Source organism: Eulemur rufifrons, chromosome 15 (genome assembly GCF_041146395.1).
Source record: "Eulemur rufifrons isolate Redbay chromosome 15, OSU_ERuf_1, whole genome shotgun sequence".
Taxonomy (NCBI): domain Eukaryota; kingdom Metazoa; phylum Chordata; class Mammalia; order Primates; family Lemuridae; genus Eulemur; species Eulemur rufifrons.
The window spans coordinates 42,577,686-42,595,758 of NC_090997.1; the positions used below are offsets into that span (position 1 = coordinate 42,577,686).

General features: G+C 37.1%; 1 protein-coding gene across 1 annotated transcript in view; it reads right to left on the minus strand.

Annotated features, from left to right (window-relative positions):
• Nucleotides 1–7,560: 7,560 nt before the first annotated feature.
• Nucleotides 7,561–18,073, minus strand: part of CEP162 (centrosomal protein 162) — a 76,642-nt gene continuing 66,129 nt past the window's right edge. The window contains exons 26-27 of the mRNA XM_069488328.1: nt 9,041–9,175; nt 7,561–8,002 (exon numbers count right to left, since the gene is read on the minus strand). Coding sequence (XP_069344429.1) covers nt 7,796–8,002; nt 9,041–9,175 — 342 coding nt within the window. The 3' untranslated portion in view covers nt 7,561–7,795. The remainder of the gene's footprint in view (nt 8,003–9,040; nt 9,176–18,073) is intronic.

Below are 18,073 nucleotides of genomic sequence, written 5' to 3' on the forward strand. Positions count from 1 at the left end.
ACCATTATTTTAAGAATTATTTTGCCATTATTTTCATTATTATTTCACCATTATTTTATGAACTTTAGCACTTTTCACCATTATTTTATGAATCTTTTGTTTGAGTTGATTTTTGTGAGAGGTGAGTCTGAAGACTGAAACAGGATCCGTGCTTTTCACCATTAAGAATCATTTGTTTGAATTCATTTTTGTGAGAGGTGAAAAGTGGAGATTGCATCTGTCTAAAGGTATTCAGCATCTTTTCATATGCTTATTTTTCTTTGGTGAAGGGTCTTTTCAAGTCTTATGCCCATTATTTTATTAGGGTATTTGTTTTATTATTGAGTTTTGAGAGTTCTTTATATTCTGGATATAAGTCCTTTCTCAGATACCTGATCTGCAAATACTTTCTCTCAGTTTGTGGCTTGTCTTTTTATTTGCTTAACAGTGTCTTGAAGAGCAGAAATTGTTCATTTTGATGAATTCCAATTTATAATTTCTTTTTTTAATAGATCTTGCTTTTAGTGTCTTATCAAAGAGAACTTTGCTAAGCCCAAGGTCATAAAGGTACAATCCTATGCATTTTTCTAGAAATTTTATAGTTTCAGGTTTTCCATTAATGTTTATGATTCATTTTGAGTTTTTTTTTTTTTTCTTTTTGGTATATGGTGTGAGATATGAATCAAAGATCTTTTTTTTTTTGTATATAGGTATCTAAGTGTTGAAAAGATCCTTCCTCTACCAAATTGCCTTTGCATCTTTTTTGAAAATCAGTTTACCACATATGTGCTGTATTATTTCTGGACATTTTCTATTGTGTTCCATTGTTCTATTTGCCTGTTTTACACTAATTCCATATTTCTTGATTACTGTAGCTTTACAATAAGTCTTGAAATCAAATATTGTAAGTCCTCTATCCTTGTCCTTCTTATTTATAGTTGTTTAGGCTATTTGGCATCCTTCGCATTTGTATATGAATGCTAAAATCTGTTTTAAAATTCCCTTTCTTACATCCTGTTCTTCCAAAATTCCACCCATTTCTTAAGATTCAACTTCAAAGCCACATTTTCCAAAAAAAAAAAAAAAAAAAAAAGAATCCTGGGTGCTCTGGGATCAAGATCCTGGGTGCTCCGTTCAAACTTCATAATATTCTCATTGCATTTATTCATATTTGGCTATGTGTACACGTCTGATTGTTCCTGCCATAGAGTAAACCTCTCAAGATCAGGAAGCTTGTCCTGTTCACTCTGTCTGCTGAAAAAAATAGTTTTATACTTTGCAGGAGTAAGCTCTGCATTAAAAGAGACCTGCAGGAGACATCTATCTAGCTAATTTCCTGCATATTGTCAAGGAAACCAACAGAGTTAGAATTGTTTATCTTACTGCTTGATATCTTCAAGATCTCTCAGTCTTTATTATTGCTATTGATACCACTGTACTTTCAAAGAATAATGGGATTTTTATTTCCCCAATACCCAAACATACTCTAATCATCTAATTGAATGATGATAATTATATGCAACTGTCTTAAAGATCTATTTATTGTTCACATCCTCTCTTATCACTGAACTCTTCGGGGGCTGTCATATCCTTAAAGATAGCAATGACATCTTTAGCTACCAGAGCAGCAGTACCCCATCTCAGACCTACTGTATTTCCACTGGTCCCCTTCAGCCCTGTCGTAGCCCTCCCTTAGAGGCAACTGCTATTGTGTCCTTGCCCTCTAAAAGCCTATTATTCTCAGCAAGAATTTTTGTATGGAGTATAATCATGTCCTTCTTAAGGGAGGAATTCAGCCCAGTGACTGGGAGTGTGGAAATATATCTTGCCTGCTTTTTGTAGAGCATAACTCTTTCGTACTTATTGGGAAGAAATACCATGAGAAAATTTGCTGTAGCACCTAGCAAATTAGCAGCTTATCTACGTTAGTACGGAAATCAGCTTTCCCGTCACACTCAGTCATCGTGCCCACGTGACACTCACCTGGGGTAGGTTTCTCCTGTGAGCAGTTTAAGGCTCAGGACGTTTATGAATGTTTTTTTATCTTAGTCTTTCCACATTTATTACAGCTGGTGAGATGATGTGACTCCTGTTAATTTGCAGCACAGCACTTATCTTTATTAAAGTACCTTATGTTTAAAAGCTAGTAGACAGTTTGTTAGAAGATAGAAATGCTCTTAGCTTTTTGTCCTAAAGTAGAATTTTGATTAGTAGTTAAGGAAAATTCACACTAAAATTTAAAATACAGTGATATAAAATTCAATAATGATTATTAGTTGATTCCATTAAACACTATAGCAGTCATTTGCCTTTAAGGCTATTTCTCTGGTGGCTTTGCAATGATTCCTTCTTTCTCAGAGTCCACGAAAGGCCTGTGTCCTTATCATCATCATCGTCATCATCAGAATATCCATCATGGAATTGATTCCTCTGGAATATCCTAAAGAAATAAAGAGATGGACACACAAGGGATGTGTGCATGTGACTGTGTGCACGTGTGTATACAATGAGACAGTAATTAGACATTAGATGCCGCCTGTCTCAGCGAAGAATGTGATCATAAAAACCTGGTGTGGTGAAAAAAGAAAGTGGTAGGAGTGATATGGTCAAGTGGAAAGGGGAGGGCATAGCGAGGTGATAGCAGAGATGGCACGGTTAGTAGATTCGTAGATTGATTAGAAGGAAGGGGAACGTGATAGGCAGATTAATGCTACCTTCCCCTGCAGATGGCCACCTGGGAAGATGTTACCGTACACAGCAACGGCGTTTCTGCAGATTGAGTAAGCTCAAGACCTTGAGATGGGGAGATGGAAAAAGGACTCTGAATTATCCAGGTGGGCCCAATCACATGGGTGAATTATCCAGGTGGGCCTCGCGTGGGTGGGGCTTTAAAAAATCAGAGGCATTGAGTTTAAAGTCAGAGGAGACGTGGCTACGGAACGCTCAGAGAGAGGCGAAGTTGCTGGCTGTGAAGACGGCGGAAAGGAGCCACAAGCCAAAGAATGTGAGTGGCCTCTAGAAGCTGGAAAAGGTAAGGAAACCTGCTCTCCTAGGGCCTCCAGAAAAGAGCACAGTCCTGCTGATACTTCAGTTTTAGCCTAGCGAGAATTGTGCTGGACTACTGACCTGTAGCACTGTAAGATGGTAAATTTGTGTTGCTTTTAGTCGTTAAATGTGTGGTAACTTGTTACAGCAGCAATAGAAATCTAATATAGGGAGGATGTATGTAGGAGACTAGAGGTCTGGTTTGGAGTGTGGAGAGGAAGGCTGGGGTCAGGGTGAGCAGCACCTTGAAGGCCGGGGCAGGCATCCTGACATCCACACCTCAAACAACAGAGGGAAGTGGGCAGGTGGGATGTGTCAAGCAGAGGTTTAGGAAGAACCACCTGGCGGTGCTGTTGCAAACCATTTGGAGTGAGGGAAAATATTGGGTTAGAGGAATCAGTTAAGCCACTACTGAAAAAGCAAGACCTGAGATGGTGCCAGGGCTTCAGTTATGTTTGTAGCTAAGGATATGGAGAGACAATCAAATATGTGCATTATTTTGAAGAAATCACTACAGGTTTGATGACTCCGTGTTTCAGAGGTTAAGTCAAGGACGTTTCCGGCTGACCAGAGATGTTGAATCACAGGGGAGTTTTAGGAGAAAAATAAGGAAATGGCTTTAAGCATATTGCATTTTATGAGGACAATGGATTATTCTGGTATGAATTGGAAATAGGGCTAGCGTTCAGGAGAGAAGAAGTTTAGAGATATAGATCCAATGTCATACTGTTATTCTGCTGGTAGAAGTAGTGCGGTGAGAGTAGATACGATCTCTGCGGAAGGGCAGGAGGAGAGGGTTGTATTAATATTTGTAGAAGCAAGTCAAGGGACAAAGAAAGGCTTAATTTTCTGAGCCCCTGCTCAGAGTGAGAGGCTGGACTGCTGGGAAGGCCCTGATCCCAAACCAGGGCAGTGAGTACTTGTCCCTTCTCACTAGGGCTCTGTGAACCCCTTCGTGATAATGAGCAATACAGGTGAGAAGGCATAAACTTGCAAGTGTAAGATTAATTTGCCCTGACGGCCCAGAGCTGGGGAGGGAAAAAAAATTCAAGATGCTTCATTCTACCTGGTTTCCTCTAAGAAGCAGGCTCAATTTTATCCTTTTTGTAAATAATTCAAATTCTTTCCCTCATGACTTTTGTGTACCTCAAAAATCCTTTTTTTCAGACTTTTCTGTAAGAAGGAGTTACATAGATCATGTGTAGCTCTATTTCTGTTGTCCTCTGCATCTGCATAAGGGTTTTCTTATTGCACTAGCAGTATGGTAAGGTGGGGACCATGGTAGGGTGGCCAGGAGGGGTTCAAGTGCAGGGCATGCTTTATTGAGACTAATTCCATTTGGTCAGACTCTTGTGTTCTTAGCGTCTTCACTTTGTGCCTCAAGAATGCATACCTTCTGCAATTACGTTTTCCATTGTCTGCTTCTCTACAAAGTCTGTTCCATTTCCTTCTTACCTGAATTCACTAACAACTCACTTTATTCTACCAGTGAAACTTGATGCCTCTTCTTCTATAGATGTCCCATCTGATTAATACTGTTATCTCAACAAACTTAATTCTTACAACAATCCTATAAAGTAGGTACAGGTGGGAAAGAAGTGTTTTCCCCATTTGTACTATTCAGGTGGTTGTAAGTGAAGCTTTCAGAAAACCTAGAAAGAGAAAAATGGAGCTTCTGTGGTTTAGAGTGTGAGGCAACAGGTTAATTAGGGTTAGGACCTAATTCCTTATCAAGTTGGACTGGCACTAAGAAAAACATGTTTTTAATTAAAGAGTCTTCTATGGAAACTGAAAGGGAAGGCTATCAATGGTTCCAAATACTAAAATAGAATTATCAGTAACTTGGAAGGATTAGAAAACTCAAACTTCACTTTCTGCCATTCATTGCAAAAGACTTCTCCAAAGCAGGATGGCTATTGAATAGCCATATAGCTACAAAATGTTTGTTTTTCTGAGTAAAATTATCTTTGATCAATATGCCTGCAGATCTTGGACCTAATTAGAGCCCTTTAGTAGATACAGGTGGGAATGGGGAATATCTATTCTCACATACTTGGTATTTAGTAATGTCTTTTTTTGTTGTTTATAACTGAATATCCAAAACTGGGTAATTTATAAAGGAAAATAACTTACTTCTTACAGAACTTGCTAGCTCTGGTCTCTCTTCCTCTTTTTATAAAGCCACCAGTCCCACTACCATGATAACCCATTCATTCATGAATGGATTAACTCATTCATGAGGCTGAGCCCTCATGACATAATCACTTCTTCAAGCTCTCACCTCTCAGTATTGCCACATTGGGGATTAAATTTCAACATCAGTTTTGAAGAGGACAAACATTCAAACCATAGCAAGTACTATATTTAGGATTTTTTTCAAGGTGGAATAGGATCCAAGTGCTAAAACCTAGACTCCTTAGGGTTTAAGAGTAGATGCTGGTTATAGAATGCTCTGTCCTCACAAGTAATAGGATCAAATCAGCAGTCTCTCTGCACAAAAGCAGGTGTCAGCAGTAAGCCATCTATCCTGATAAGGCTCCTGGAAGTACTGTGGATGTGCGTATTGTATGAATTTATGGAGATGAACTTGGTGGGTATATTAAGGCTCTCTGGAGAAACAAAACAAATAGGGTATATACATAAATATATGAGAGGAGATATATTATGGGAATTGGCTCATGGAGTTATGAAGGCTGAGAAGTTTCTCGATATGCTGTTTGTAAGCTGGAGAACCAGGGAAGCCAGTGGCGTAGCTCAGTCCAAGTCCAATGGCCTGAAAACCAGGGGAGCTGTACCTCTCAGCTAAGTGCAAAGGCCTGAGAACTTTGGGGGCCACTGGTGGTAGTTCTGGGATCTTAAGGCCAGGGAATCTGGAGTTCTGATGATGTCCATGGGCAGAAGATCGGGTTCTAGCTCCAGAAGAAAGGGCACATTCGCCTTTCCTCTGCCTTTTCGCTTTATCTGGGCCCTCAACTGTTTAGATGGTACCTCCTCATGTTGGGTGAGGACAGATCTTCCATATTCACTGATTCAAATGCCAGTCTCTTCTGGAACCAACCTCACAGACATACCCAGAAATAATGCTTTACCAGCTATCTGGGTACTTAATCCAGTAGTTACCTAAAATTAACGATCACAGTGGGGAAGGATCCATCATTTCTGGAGCTCAAATCTTTACAAAAACTTTCCTATTCAAGATAGCCGAAATGTGTCTATCTTCTGTGTTCTCATCCTGGCCCCTGACGGTGAAGGACTTAGGAATGGGGTATGGTTCCTGAGGTTTTTAGTTTTAACAAATAGCTCTGGTGATACTTTTGGATCTTTAATCTGTAAAGAGAACTGAAGACCTGCCATGTGGACACCTTATACCAAAAAAGAAATACAGAATCTTCATCAAAATAGGATTGTACCTTTTCTGTAAGTAATTATTTGATGTTTGCACTTCTCTGTGTTTTACAACCAGCCATGTTTGTGTTTGGAATGAATGGCTCATGGGTACAACTATATAGGAACAGACATAAAAAATACACAACACACTCAAATAATAACCAAAATAAATTATTTATATAATTTAGAATTTCTTTCATGTAAAAAAATAGCAAAGTATAATGCTTTTACTACCCGCTTTAGGAAGGGTACATTAAAAAATGCTGGACATCAAAACAATAATTGTATTTCTTATATTTAACATCTACATCTCACATTTGCTGCCCATAATTTCACCAAGATCTAGTTTACCTGTCCTTTATAAAGTATTTTACTTTGTAATTATTATCCTAGAATTGCACTTTATTGGCATGTGGTTATTGAGCACTTGGAATGTGGCTAGTCCAAATTGTGATGTGCTGTAAATGTAAAATATATTTTGATGACTTAGTATGAAAAATGCAAAAACTAAATTTTTATATTGATACTAATATTTTAGGTATATTAGATTATATAAATATATTATCAAAATTCAATTGTTCCTTTTTTAAATGTAGCTACTAGAAAATTAAATAAAATAATCCAGCTACTTCTATGCATATTTGTAACTTTTCCTAATGGATCTAATATTACTTTTTAAATAAAATAAGTAAAAAGGTTATTATATTCCATATAATTTTAAAGTTACAAAAAGTAGGATTGGGATTTAAGAGATGCAGTTTAAAAGATTAAAACTGGATAAATCAAATTCCCCTATAACTTGTAAAATATATTTTTCATCTTATATCGGGTGCAAAAACGAGCCACCTAGAGGAAGGAGTGGAAAACTGGCCAAACACAGGAGAATTCACTGTTTACTTGTCTAGTAAGTTACAATTCTCACCTAACTTATGGAGGAAGCTCTCCTACTGGGCTGACAGTGCCACTGTCTACAGCACTGTGCTCACATTCCTCTACCATTTCCATAAGAAAGAGAAGCTGTGTTTGTCACAAAGCAAATTAAGAATACACACTTGGTCAATAAATAAGGTGGCAGAGCATGTGCAATTTTCTTTCTACTTCTAGCACACAAGTGAGACCTTATACGATAAATCTTACTAGTTATAATCATCTGACACAAAGGAATCTGTCCATAAATCATTTAAAATGTGACTGATGATTTTCAGTAAAATATACCATGAGGCCTTTTTTCCTTATGGCTTAAGGAAATGTTAGTTTATTTTGAAATGTTAGTGTTTGCTTTCCAGCAACATACTGGAACACCTGTGTTTCAAAAACTGTTCTTTTCACGGTAGCACCATCCCATCTTCAGGCCTTTCAAGGACGTCATTCAAAATCTGAGTTTCTAGTACTCCGGTGCATTCAGTTCATCTGCAAAAGCCACTGGCACAACCACCCCCTGCCGGTGCAGCTCTCGTAGAACATCTAATATCGAGTCTAATTCTGTGCGAAACTTGTCCACCTCGCGATTCTTTAACTGTGCGAGTCTTTTCCATTTCTCAATTTCTTTGTTTTGCTCGGTTTCTACTACTTGTTGTGTTTGCTGGATTATCTGCAGATATAAAAATTCCACAATGCTGTTACAGTTCCTAGTGGGGGTAAAGAACATTTAATCTCAAAGCACTAAAGTGGGACAATACTGAGTAGGCAAACCTGGGGCTTCTTTGGGGAACTTGGGTCAACCATAAAGGTCTGCATGTCTGTAGTATTTTCTGTCTTCAGAGAGTACATACATTCAACTGTTTGTTACGGACTGAATGTTTGTGGCGCGCCCTCCCCCCCATTCATATGTGGAAGCCCTAACCCTTGGTATGGCTGTATGTGGAGTAAGAAAATAATTAAGGCTAAATGAGGTCCTGAAGGCGTAAAGGTGGGGCCCTGATATGATAGGATTGGTATCCTCATAAGAAGAGATACCAGCGAGATCTCTCACCCCTCGCTCCCCCTGCTCTAAGCACATGCAGTGATGAAAGGCTGCGTGAGAATTAGAATGGCCACTGGCAAGCCAGGAAGAAAGCCCTCACCAAAAATCAAATTGACCAGAACTTTTGATCTTGGATTTCTGGCCTCCAGAATTATGAGAAAACTTGTTGTTTTAGCCACCCAGTCTATGATACTTTGTTACGGCAGCCCAAACTTCAGCACCAAGGCAAGTGCCTAAAAATACATCATGTCCTTACATCTGCTTTTTAATTTCTATTAATTTATGTTTGTAATTAAGTATAATATTAGTGCTAGATATACATTAGATGAAATTTTAATATAAATTTCTTATAAACACTTATTGAAATGACTTAGATATGAAACTTTATTCCCAAAGTAAGATGTATAACTTTTTAGGTACCCATCAATAATTAAGAATATGACAAAAACTTCTTCTTTTCTAGGTCTAAGGGTAACCAATCTTCAAGTATTTGAGATTTAAAGTCTTATTTTCTCTTAAAAGCTATAAATTTATTTTTTAACAAGATCAAAATACAATGGAAACACTTTAAGAAGTAACTTTTGCTAGGGATAACAAAACTACAGCAAATTAAAGGCACTTAAAAGTTAGATTATACAAATATATAAATATGATTTACTACTGTACCTGCTGAAGTTCCTGTTCTCTTTGCTCATGTCTCATTTCCATCTGTTCAATTTTCTTTTCTAGGTCCATGAAATGTTTCATCTCTGGAGTATGGTTTTCCTTGGCTTTTTTCAATTCTTCTAAGAGTTTTGTAATCTAAAATAGAAGTATGAAGTGAATGAAAAACTGACCACAAGGAAATAATTCTTTAATAGGTAATCCTAAAAATCAAGATTATCTGTATAAAATTTCTCTAGATTAGAGGCATCTTGGATTGTTGGAGTAATTAATAGCTTTCAGTGCTAAGTAACGATGCATCCTAGCTCTGAGTTGACCTCACATTGTAGGGGTTCCAAATGAATGAACCATCTACCTGTTCCTTCCCATATATGCCAGTCTGGTTATAGGGTTCATTATAATAAAGTTGGGCACTTTCTTTAATGTACTCAGCTTTGCTACAAGGTATTTAATAAGGTGATTAAGGATTAAAAAATACATTTAAGGAACCCAACACAATATACCACCCAATGTACAGAAAGAGTTCAGTTAATATGTATCTTTTGGAAGGGATTTGAGGGACCTTTATATTGGGCTTGGTGAAAAAATTAATTGCATTTTCTTTATACCATATAATCATGAAAGGAAATTCCATCAGGAATCAGATTTTGCTAAATTATTAACATCAAAAGGCAAAAAACAAGCAAATGAAAATGGATAAAATTAACAAATTCAACCATGTTTTATATGGAAACACTCATTACCTAATAACAATGATAATAATAAAAACATCCCATACCTTAAATTAGTTGGAAAAAAGTGAAAATACAAGCAAATTAAATAAGAGGCAAAGTAAATATTTTAAATGTGGAACATCTCTGATGATACCATCATTGACCAAAGAACTACGCAGACTATGACCGGACAGTTTGTAGGAAGCTCAGGGAGAGGCCTTACAGAGCATGTTGTGGCGATGGGTGCTGGCCATAAAAATCTTATGTGTTAAAACAGTGATTACTAAAAATTATTTAAAAAGAAACCCAATAATGATTACTGAACTAAGAGTTGACAGAGGCACAGTCATATACAGAATAGTCAAATGTTTCAATTTCTATAAACTTTTTTTAATGGCTGAGAAATGATTTTGAGCTTTTTGTCGTTATACATTTCCAGCCATTGCTATCTTGTGGTACACCAGCGACCTGCTCCTGGCACACCAGCTAAGAAGTTCTGGTCTCGTGAAAGTAGTAGTCAAGTGAAGGAGAATTCTAGTGTGGTGTGCTCTGGAGAGATGGCCAAGAAGCAGTGAGATGATAAATGAGCACACCTAACTTGAGGAGGTGGGCCGTGGGATTCCTAAGGCAGCTGTGTTTGAATCAAGTCTTAAAGGACAAGTGGCAGTGAGTCATGGCATTATTATGTGCTAGGCACTATGCTAAACACTTTACAGATAGTGCCTCATTTAATTTTATTAAATCTTATATTTGTTTATTGTCTGACTCCCTCAAATAAAATGTAAGCTCCACCAGAGTAAGGAATTTTGTCTACTACTTCTCAGTATTTCTAGCACCTAGAGCTGTGCACAAGGGAGTAGATGTTTAACAATTACTCATGAATTAATGTATTCATCTTTCAATGACTAAATATAAACATTCAATGGTAAATTGTATAAATTTAGAAATATTGTTGTAGACTAACAATGTCCTTTTGTTTGTAGCTCCCTAAAAGCACCTTGAAAAATATAATTACAATTGATTGGGCGGCTTAGGCTGTGGCCTATGTCATTTTGTGACTCTAAATGTTTACTTAAACCCTGCCAGTTAACCTTACAGTGGCAAGCCAAGAATTTAAACCTAGATCATAAACCCCATGATCATTCCACCATTCCCTTACAAAATAACAGCAGCTACTTATAGAATATTTGAGATAAGTTACAATAAAAATTTTGGTAATTTTTATGACTAGACCACAGTAAGTCCCTGGGCTTTTATTAGAGGTCAGCCTTAAGTGGTTTCTAACACTTAATAAAACCCCATTAATGAAAAATCTATAACCAGTAAAATGTATATACTAACTGTAAAAGATGAAAATAATAAGCAATAATAGCAGCAACCCTCTCAGCTATCTAAGGAATATGAATAAAGATTTAAGTCCTTTCTTTACAACTTTAGGGTGCTAAGAAACAAACAAAGATTTTTTGCAATCAACTATGAATAAAAGTGGGAATAATAACATTGAAAACCTATGATGAGTGCTAAAACATGAAAAAATTAACTTCTTCATTAGAGTACTAAAAAAACAAAAGACTTGAGGAATACATGCCTGAGTTAGCATCAACTGAATAAAGATGTACTGGATGCTTTAAGATTTTCACCCTATTGCAGCAGATATGATTTTAAAGAGCTATGGTTTGAAAACATTTTAGGTAACAAAGGCACAGAACAAAATGCAGAGTATAGAAAAATCCTTTCAGATTTCCATGATTAACATGCTAAGTGGGAGATGGTTTACTTTCTAATGATGAGGGTATTTGTTTTAACCACGTTGAAAACTTCTAAATCATTACTCAGTTTTCTTATGGCTCTAAAAAGTTATTTTTGCAATCAAAAAATGTAACACAATTCATCTTTGCTTTAAAATGCATAATGTGCTTTCAGTTGTGAGCATGTGGAACAAAAGGGATGGATTTACCTTCATTCTTGAAACAGAACAAGACAAAATATGAAAAAACTATTTTCGGACACTGGGTAACAGCACTGCAGGACTGTGATTTCTGGGAGAAGGGAAAAAATAAGGTGAGCTGTACTGGTTTTTCACACTTTCTAGAATCAAAAGGATTCTAGAAATAAAAATGGTGGGTTTCCAGAAAGATCTACCTCCTGTAATGATATTGTTTTTGGTGATCTAGCATGACTGTCATGGTTGTACTACCCATTTCTTTTTTGAGACAAGGTCTTGCCCTGTTGCCTGAGCTAGAGTGCAGTGGCATCATCATAGCTCACAGCAACCTCAAACTCCTGGGCTCAGGCGATCCTCCCATCTCAGCCTCCTGAGTAGCTGGGACTACAGGCATGTGCCACCACGCCCAGCTAATTTTTCTATTTTTTGTAGAGACAGGGTCTTATTCTTGCTCAGGCGGTCTCAAACTCCTGACCTCAAGCTATCCTGCTTCAGTCTTCCAGAGTGCTAGGATTACAAGCATGAGCCACTGCCCCTGGCCGTTTCTTAATAATTAAATAGTATTAGTAGTGAGGGAAATAGGAATATGTTGCCCCAAAATATGCTTAACTTGACATGAAAATTATTTTTGAGCTAAAGGCAGTAAGAAACAGCAAATGGAGGAAAAGCTCTGTCTTCCTCGTTTCCTACCCAAAGGCAGGATGTAAATTATCCTTTTTTGGAGACAACTCTAGACTTTTATCAGCCCAGAGATGGTACCAGAGCAATCTGCAAACAAACCTTACTCCATTAGTTTCCTCTCATATTTACCTACCCACGTTCGCACCTCTGAAGCCTGAAACTGCCTTCCTTTGTCCTGTCATTTATCTACAAATGTATTCTTCTTTGTTGAAGATGCTATGTAAGCCAGAGTTCTAAGCCACTGCTTTAAGTTACTTTGCATTGAGGTTTCTCCTGGGTGATGTGTGCAGCATGGGTTAATACACTTGTTTGTTTTTCTCATTAATCTGTCTTTTGTTACAGCAGTCCATCCCAAGTAAGAACTTGTGAGAGTTGAGAAACTTTTTTTTTTTTTTTTTTTCCTTCTCAACAGTTTCTGGCAACCCAGATGGGACTTTCTGGGCCATCCTACTTATTCCAGAGTCTGAAGATAGGATCCTAGGGAAACTGATAGAAGCTGGTGAAAGGTAAGAATTCTTACCAAAATCAGCTCTCCTACATACCCATTGGTAGCAGTCAGTCAAGAGAGGAAGGTGAAATTTTTCCTTGTCCTTTTCTTTCCAAATTCAGATTGGCAGGAGATAAAAATTTGTAAAAATTCTTCAAATTGTGACTCTTACAGATTTGGTTTTGGGTAATTCTTGGTTATTAATCTTTAGCCTCCCAGAGATAGTCATTGTTTTCCCTTGTATCATTTGTCATAAGAAGGAGAATCATAGGGTAGAAAAGATATAGGTCTTATAAGCCTGTTTGTCCAGCCAGCCTCACAGAGTAGTGACTTCAGTTCTCATCAGACGTATCTGTTTAGACAAACTTTGCTGTGGGTGCCCAATAAGAAAAAAAAAAAAAGGTTCTTCTTTCATCTTACGTCCTGAGCACTTGGCTTCTGGGACCAGTGAGAATAATCTCTGGTCTCTACAAGCTGGAGGGCACAAGTGTCAACTTGCATAAGGCAGCTCGTTGAATAGGGTGGGAACCAAGTGACAAGCAGCATTCCCTTTGTCTGACTGTGCCAGCTCTCAGGGGAGCTGTCTTAATAAGGGGACTCTGGCATCTCAAAGTTCATTGCTTAGTGCTGGGTAAGTCCATCCTGGTAGTACATGCCTGGTGTCGCAGATTAGCAGGTTTGTGACTTGGAGGTGTTTCACATTCTGTGCGAGACTTGAAAGGCCATTTCATAAACACTATTCTTACTGCCTGAATAGCAATGAGGGTCTCTGCTTTCTTAGGCCATCTTTGGGAGAAACTGGATCTTGAAGGGGACTTCATCTTTTGTAGCCTTTGTGAGGAAGCCTTCTGCATCCATGGTTAAGCAACAAAAGGCTTATTGGTCTAGAGTCACATTAAAATGAGTAAATCTTCAAAGATCTGGACTCTTTTATATCTAAAAAAGATTTTTTTTTTAAGAGAGCTCTTATTCCAAGCAAATGTCCTACTGGTACCTATTGTAAGATAAGACTTAAAAGAGGACACAAGAGAGTGTCAAGGCTAATCTTAGAGATTCCCTTAATAAGATGGAAAAAAAAAAAAAAAGAAAACCCAAAACAAAGACCAAAGTTAAAATCCGTACCTGCTGTAAAGTTTTCCTCACCTAGCTATATAGTCTTCTTTACCTCTGACTCTGACCCTCCAGAAAATCTTTTGGCTCTCTGGGCCCCTGGCTTAAACCCCCTTCCTCAAAATCTAGTCTCAACATCTGAACAAATTCTTTTAAGTCCTAAAACTCTTTAAATTTCTCCAGGAAATCTTTTACATGCCCGGCTGCTTACTTTAACTTCCCTTTCCCAGGAAGATTTACAAACAGCACTCCAGCCTGATCTGCAGGTCCAGGGTATACAGGTTACTTCTGTAAACGCTGACAAACAGGAAAGAAATTGGACGCAGGCTCAGGGAACTCACGGCCAGGCCACCTTTGCTGTACCTGACAACCTCTACTTCCCAGGGCTCTATAATCAAACTCCGTCCGCTCCAGGCCTTCCCATATTTGGGCTCCCACTGCAAAAATTCCTTAAGCTGGTCCTATACTTTAGGAAAAGAAAAACTTAAAACCCTAGATCTCTCATAATAGGCAAATGTGTCCTAAAACTCCTTGGAGAAAACTTACATCCTTTTTCAGTCCTCTGGAGATGTAAATCTTACCATGTCTTTGAAATGCAAACATAAAAGGAGTTAACTAAAACAACTGTAACCATTTGAGACTAAAGAAAAAAGAGGAGGAAGGAGAAGAGGCTTAAAAAACAAAACAAAACAAAACCCCAAAACCCCAAACTGCTTTACCCAAAATTTAGTCCACAGCCTCCATAAGATTGCTGCCAAAGGGCAAAGGAAAAATTTTGCCTTTTCCACAAATATTGATAAGTCAGCCATCTGAGCAGGTAACCTTAAGTTATTCCATCTGACAAAACCACAATTTGCATACAACTGTTCTTTTATAAACTAGTAAGTTTTATGTTATTGTACCTATCTGATGGCTAAAATTTTAAAATGACTGCTATAGGATCTCTGCATCTGTCTGTTTATGTACAACTTTCTACCTTTGGATGGTACTGCCAAAAGTAATTTGTGAAATTTAATTGGCTTAAAGAAAAAGAAGCACTTACATAAATTAAGAATTCCTAAAACTGGCCGGGCGCGGTGGCTCACGCCTGTAATCCTAGCACTCTGGGAGGCCGAGGCGGGCGGATCACTGGAGCTCAGGAGTTCGAGACCAGCCTGAGCAAGAGTGAGACCCCGTCTCTACTAAAAATAGAAAGAAATTATCTGGCCAACTAAAAATATATATAGAAAAAATTAGCCGGGCATGGTGGCACATGCCTGTAGTCCCAGCTACTCGGGAGGCTGAGGCAGTAGGATCGCTTCAGCCCAGGAGTTTGAGGTTGCTGTGAGCTAGACTGACGCCACGGCACTCACTCTAGCCCGGGCAACAGAGCGAGACTCTGTCTCAAAAAAAAAAAAAAAAAAAAAGAATTCCTAAAACCCAAAAGTATAGAAACTAGCCCAAATACTTTTCAAGTTCATGTAACTCAGTAAAGATTTACTATGTAAGATTAGTTTAATCAAAACAGGCATGTCTTTAGAGTTGTCAACATTAAATATAATGCATACATACAACTTTTATTCTATCTGGGTTTCCTAGTCAAGTTTGTTATTTCTACTAGATGTTTAAGATTGATTATACAACTAGAAGTTCAACCTAAGATCAAAAGTGCAAATATAATTGCAGTATCCATTATTCTGTGTATATCAAGCACAGTAGTAAAAGAAAATAAAAACATATATTTAACTTTTAGGTTCTTGCTTTTGTGATACCTGCCTAACATACACATGCTGTAAAAAATAGTTATTAATAGGAAAATGGTGGCTGTTTAATGGCTCATGAAATCTTCATGGCAATCTAAGAAAAATTAAGAACAAATGAATTAAGTACCTATTAGTGGGATAAAAGTTTATAAATGAAATTTTCAATGATTTATGTTTTTATAATATGTTTGCAAAAACAGTTTCCGAAATCTCTTTGGTAACTTACATCCTTAGGGTTTTGCTAAGTTGAATAATAGACCTTCACTGAATATCTACATCATTTCCAAATATACTGAAACATTAATTGTTGAACATAAGTCTATCTACTTTGGATTCTTAATTTCACAGGGAAACAAAAGATGTTTGTGTCTATTAATCACATGTTCTTCTTGCCACATTAAACTATAAAAAATGCTTCTTGAAATTATAAAATGGTGTAAATCTATAGTATGTTAGTACATTGACAGGTCACAATTGGGTAGTCTGTAGTTTTCACAAGGAATTAAGGTTACTAAGGATTAAAAATTCTAATATATATAATTAAAACTACTAGAAATGATAAGAGAAACAACTCTACAAAATATACAAGGCAAATAAGATGTATTTTTGGTAAGGAAAGCTGTGAGGTAACAGGATGCATTTTTGTTATAGGAAAAGGAGCAGTTCTATACTAAAGTTGAATGACAGGTTGTTTTAAATGAAAAAGGACACTGAAAGTTGGTGGAGAACGAGAATGAATGCTTATCTCAGGTACCCAAGCTGCCCAAAATTGCATAAATTTATTAAAGCGTTTTTTAAAATGAGCCTTCATATCAAAAGTACAGTAATACAAAACTAGAACCTATTTTTCTCTGTTAAAACAACAAAGCTTTCTTGGAGCATTGGGTCTGCTCTTGATAAGACATTGTGAAAAATTTTCTTTACGTAATCTGCTTAGAAAACAAAGATTTTGCGTTTTACCAAAATAATTTCCTGTGTTTTACGTGGTCTATCAGGTCTTTAATTGCTTCGGAAAATTGAATCGTCTCACTATGTAATTTTTCTGTATTTGCCTTTAGAATCTTTTGTCACTTCAGATAACTATTGTTTCACAGTGATCTGTAAATCTATTTAATTGAATATTTTCAACTTTTTGACATTTTTTGACAATTTCCCAAAATCAAATTCTAAATTAAGTTCTTTTCACCTCAAACTAACTTCGGGATGTTCCAGAGCACCCCTGGAATATCTCAAAAGAATCTGTTCTCGTGCTTTAAAAAAAAAAAAAAAAAAGATGTTTAATCTTCTTTGAGGTATATTTGTATGGATATGTTATTTAAACATTCCAGAAATTGTACAAAATTCTTAGAAATCTGGTATGTCTTTGATATCAGTAATAATTCCAGTTATCTTAAAATGTTATATATTATAGAAATAAATCAATTTCTATGTCAATTGCATTATAATGAACTTTTATCACATGTTTAAAGTCTTTTGTCTTCCACAGGTAGTTAATTATTTTGCTCTGCTACTTTCCTGAAAGCTTTTGCAAGCAACTGTATAATCTTCAAGGAGATTTATGGAAAGAACTCCTGACAAGTACAGGTTTCTGGTAAGATCATATCATTGGGCTGGGTAAGAATATCCAAAACTCTAATGAAGAAACTGATTGGCTCATAAAACTGCTAATCTAACATCAAGCAGAATAAGAATTACATGGGACTGAATAAACTGAAAAATCCTTATGGCCTTTTTGTTTGAAACATTGCTGGTACATTATTATTTTTTTTTTTTTTTGAGACAGAGTGTCGCTTTGTTGCCCAGGCTAGAGTGAGTGCCGTGGCGTCAGCCTAGCTCACAGCGACCTCAAACGCCTGGGCTTAAGCAATCCTACTGCCTCAGCCTCCCGAGTAGCTGGGACTACAGGCATGCGCCACCATGCCCGGCTAATTTTTTTTTTCTATATATATTTTAGTTGGCCAGATAATTTCTTTCTATTTTTAGTAGAGACGAGGTCTCGCTCATTGCTCAGGCTGGTCTCGAACTCCTGACCTTGAGCGATCCACCCGCCTAGGCCTCCCAGAGTGCTAGGATTACAGGCGTGAGCCACCACGCCCGGCCTGCTGGTACATTATTAAGGAAACTTTTTCTTTTAAGCTATATACTACATCTTACAGCAATTTGGTAAATTATATTTTTGTAAACAGAATTGAAACATTTATCATCATCTTCTGACTACTTATCCTTCCAGAAACTTAATGAGTATTCTTATTTTCATACCAATATGGTTATTTGCATAATGTCAATAAGAATCTGTTCTCTAGGACACAACTGGAAACACTGCTTATATTACCAAGGCTTTGACTAGAATGTAATACT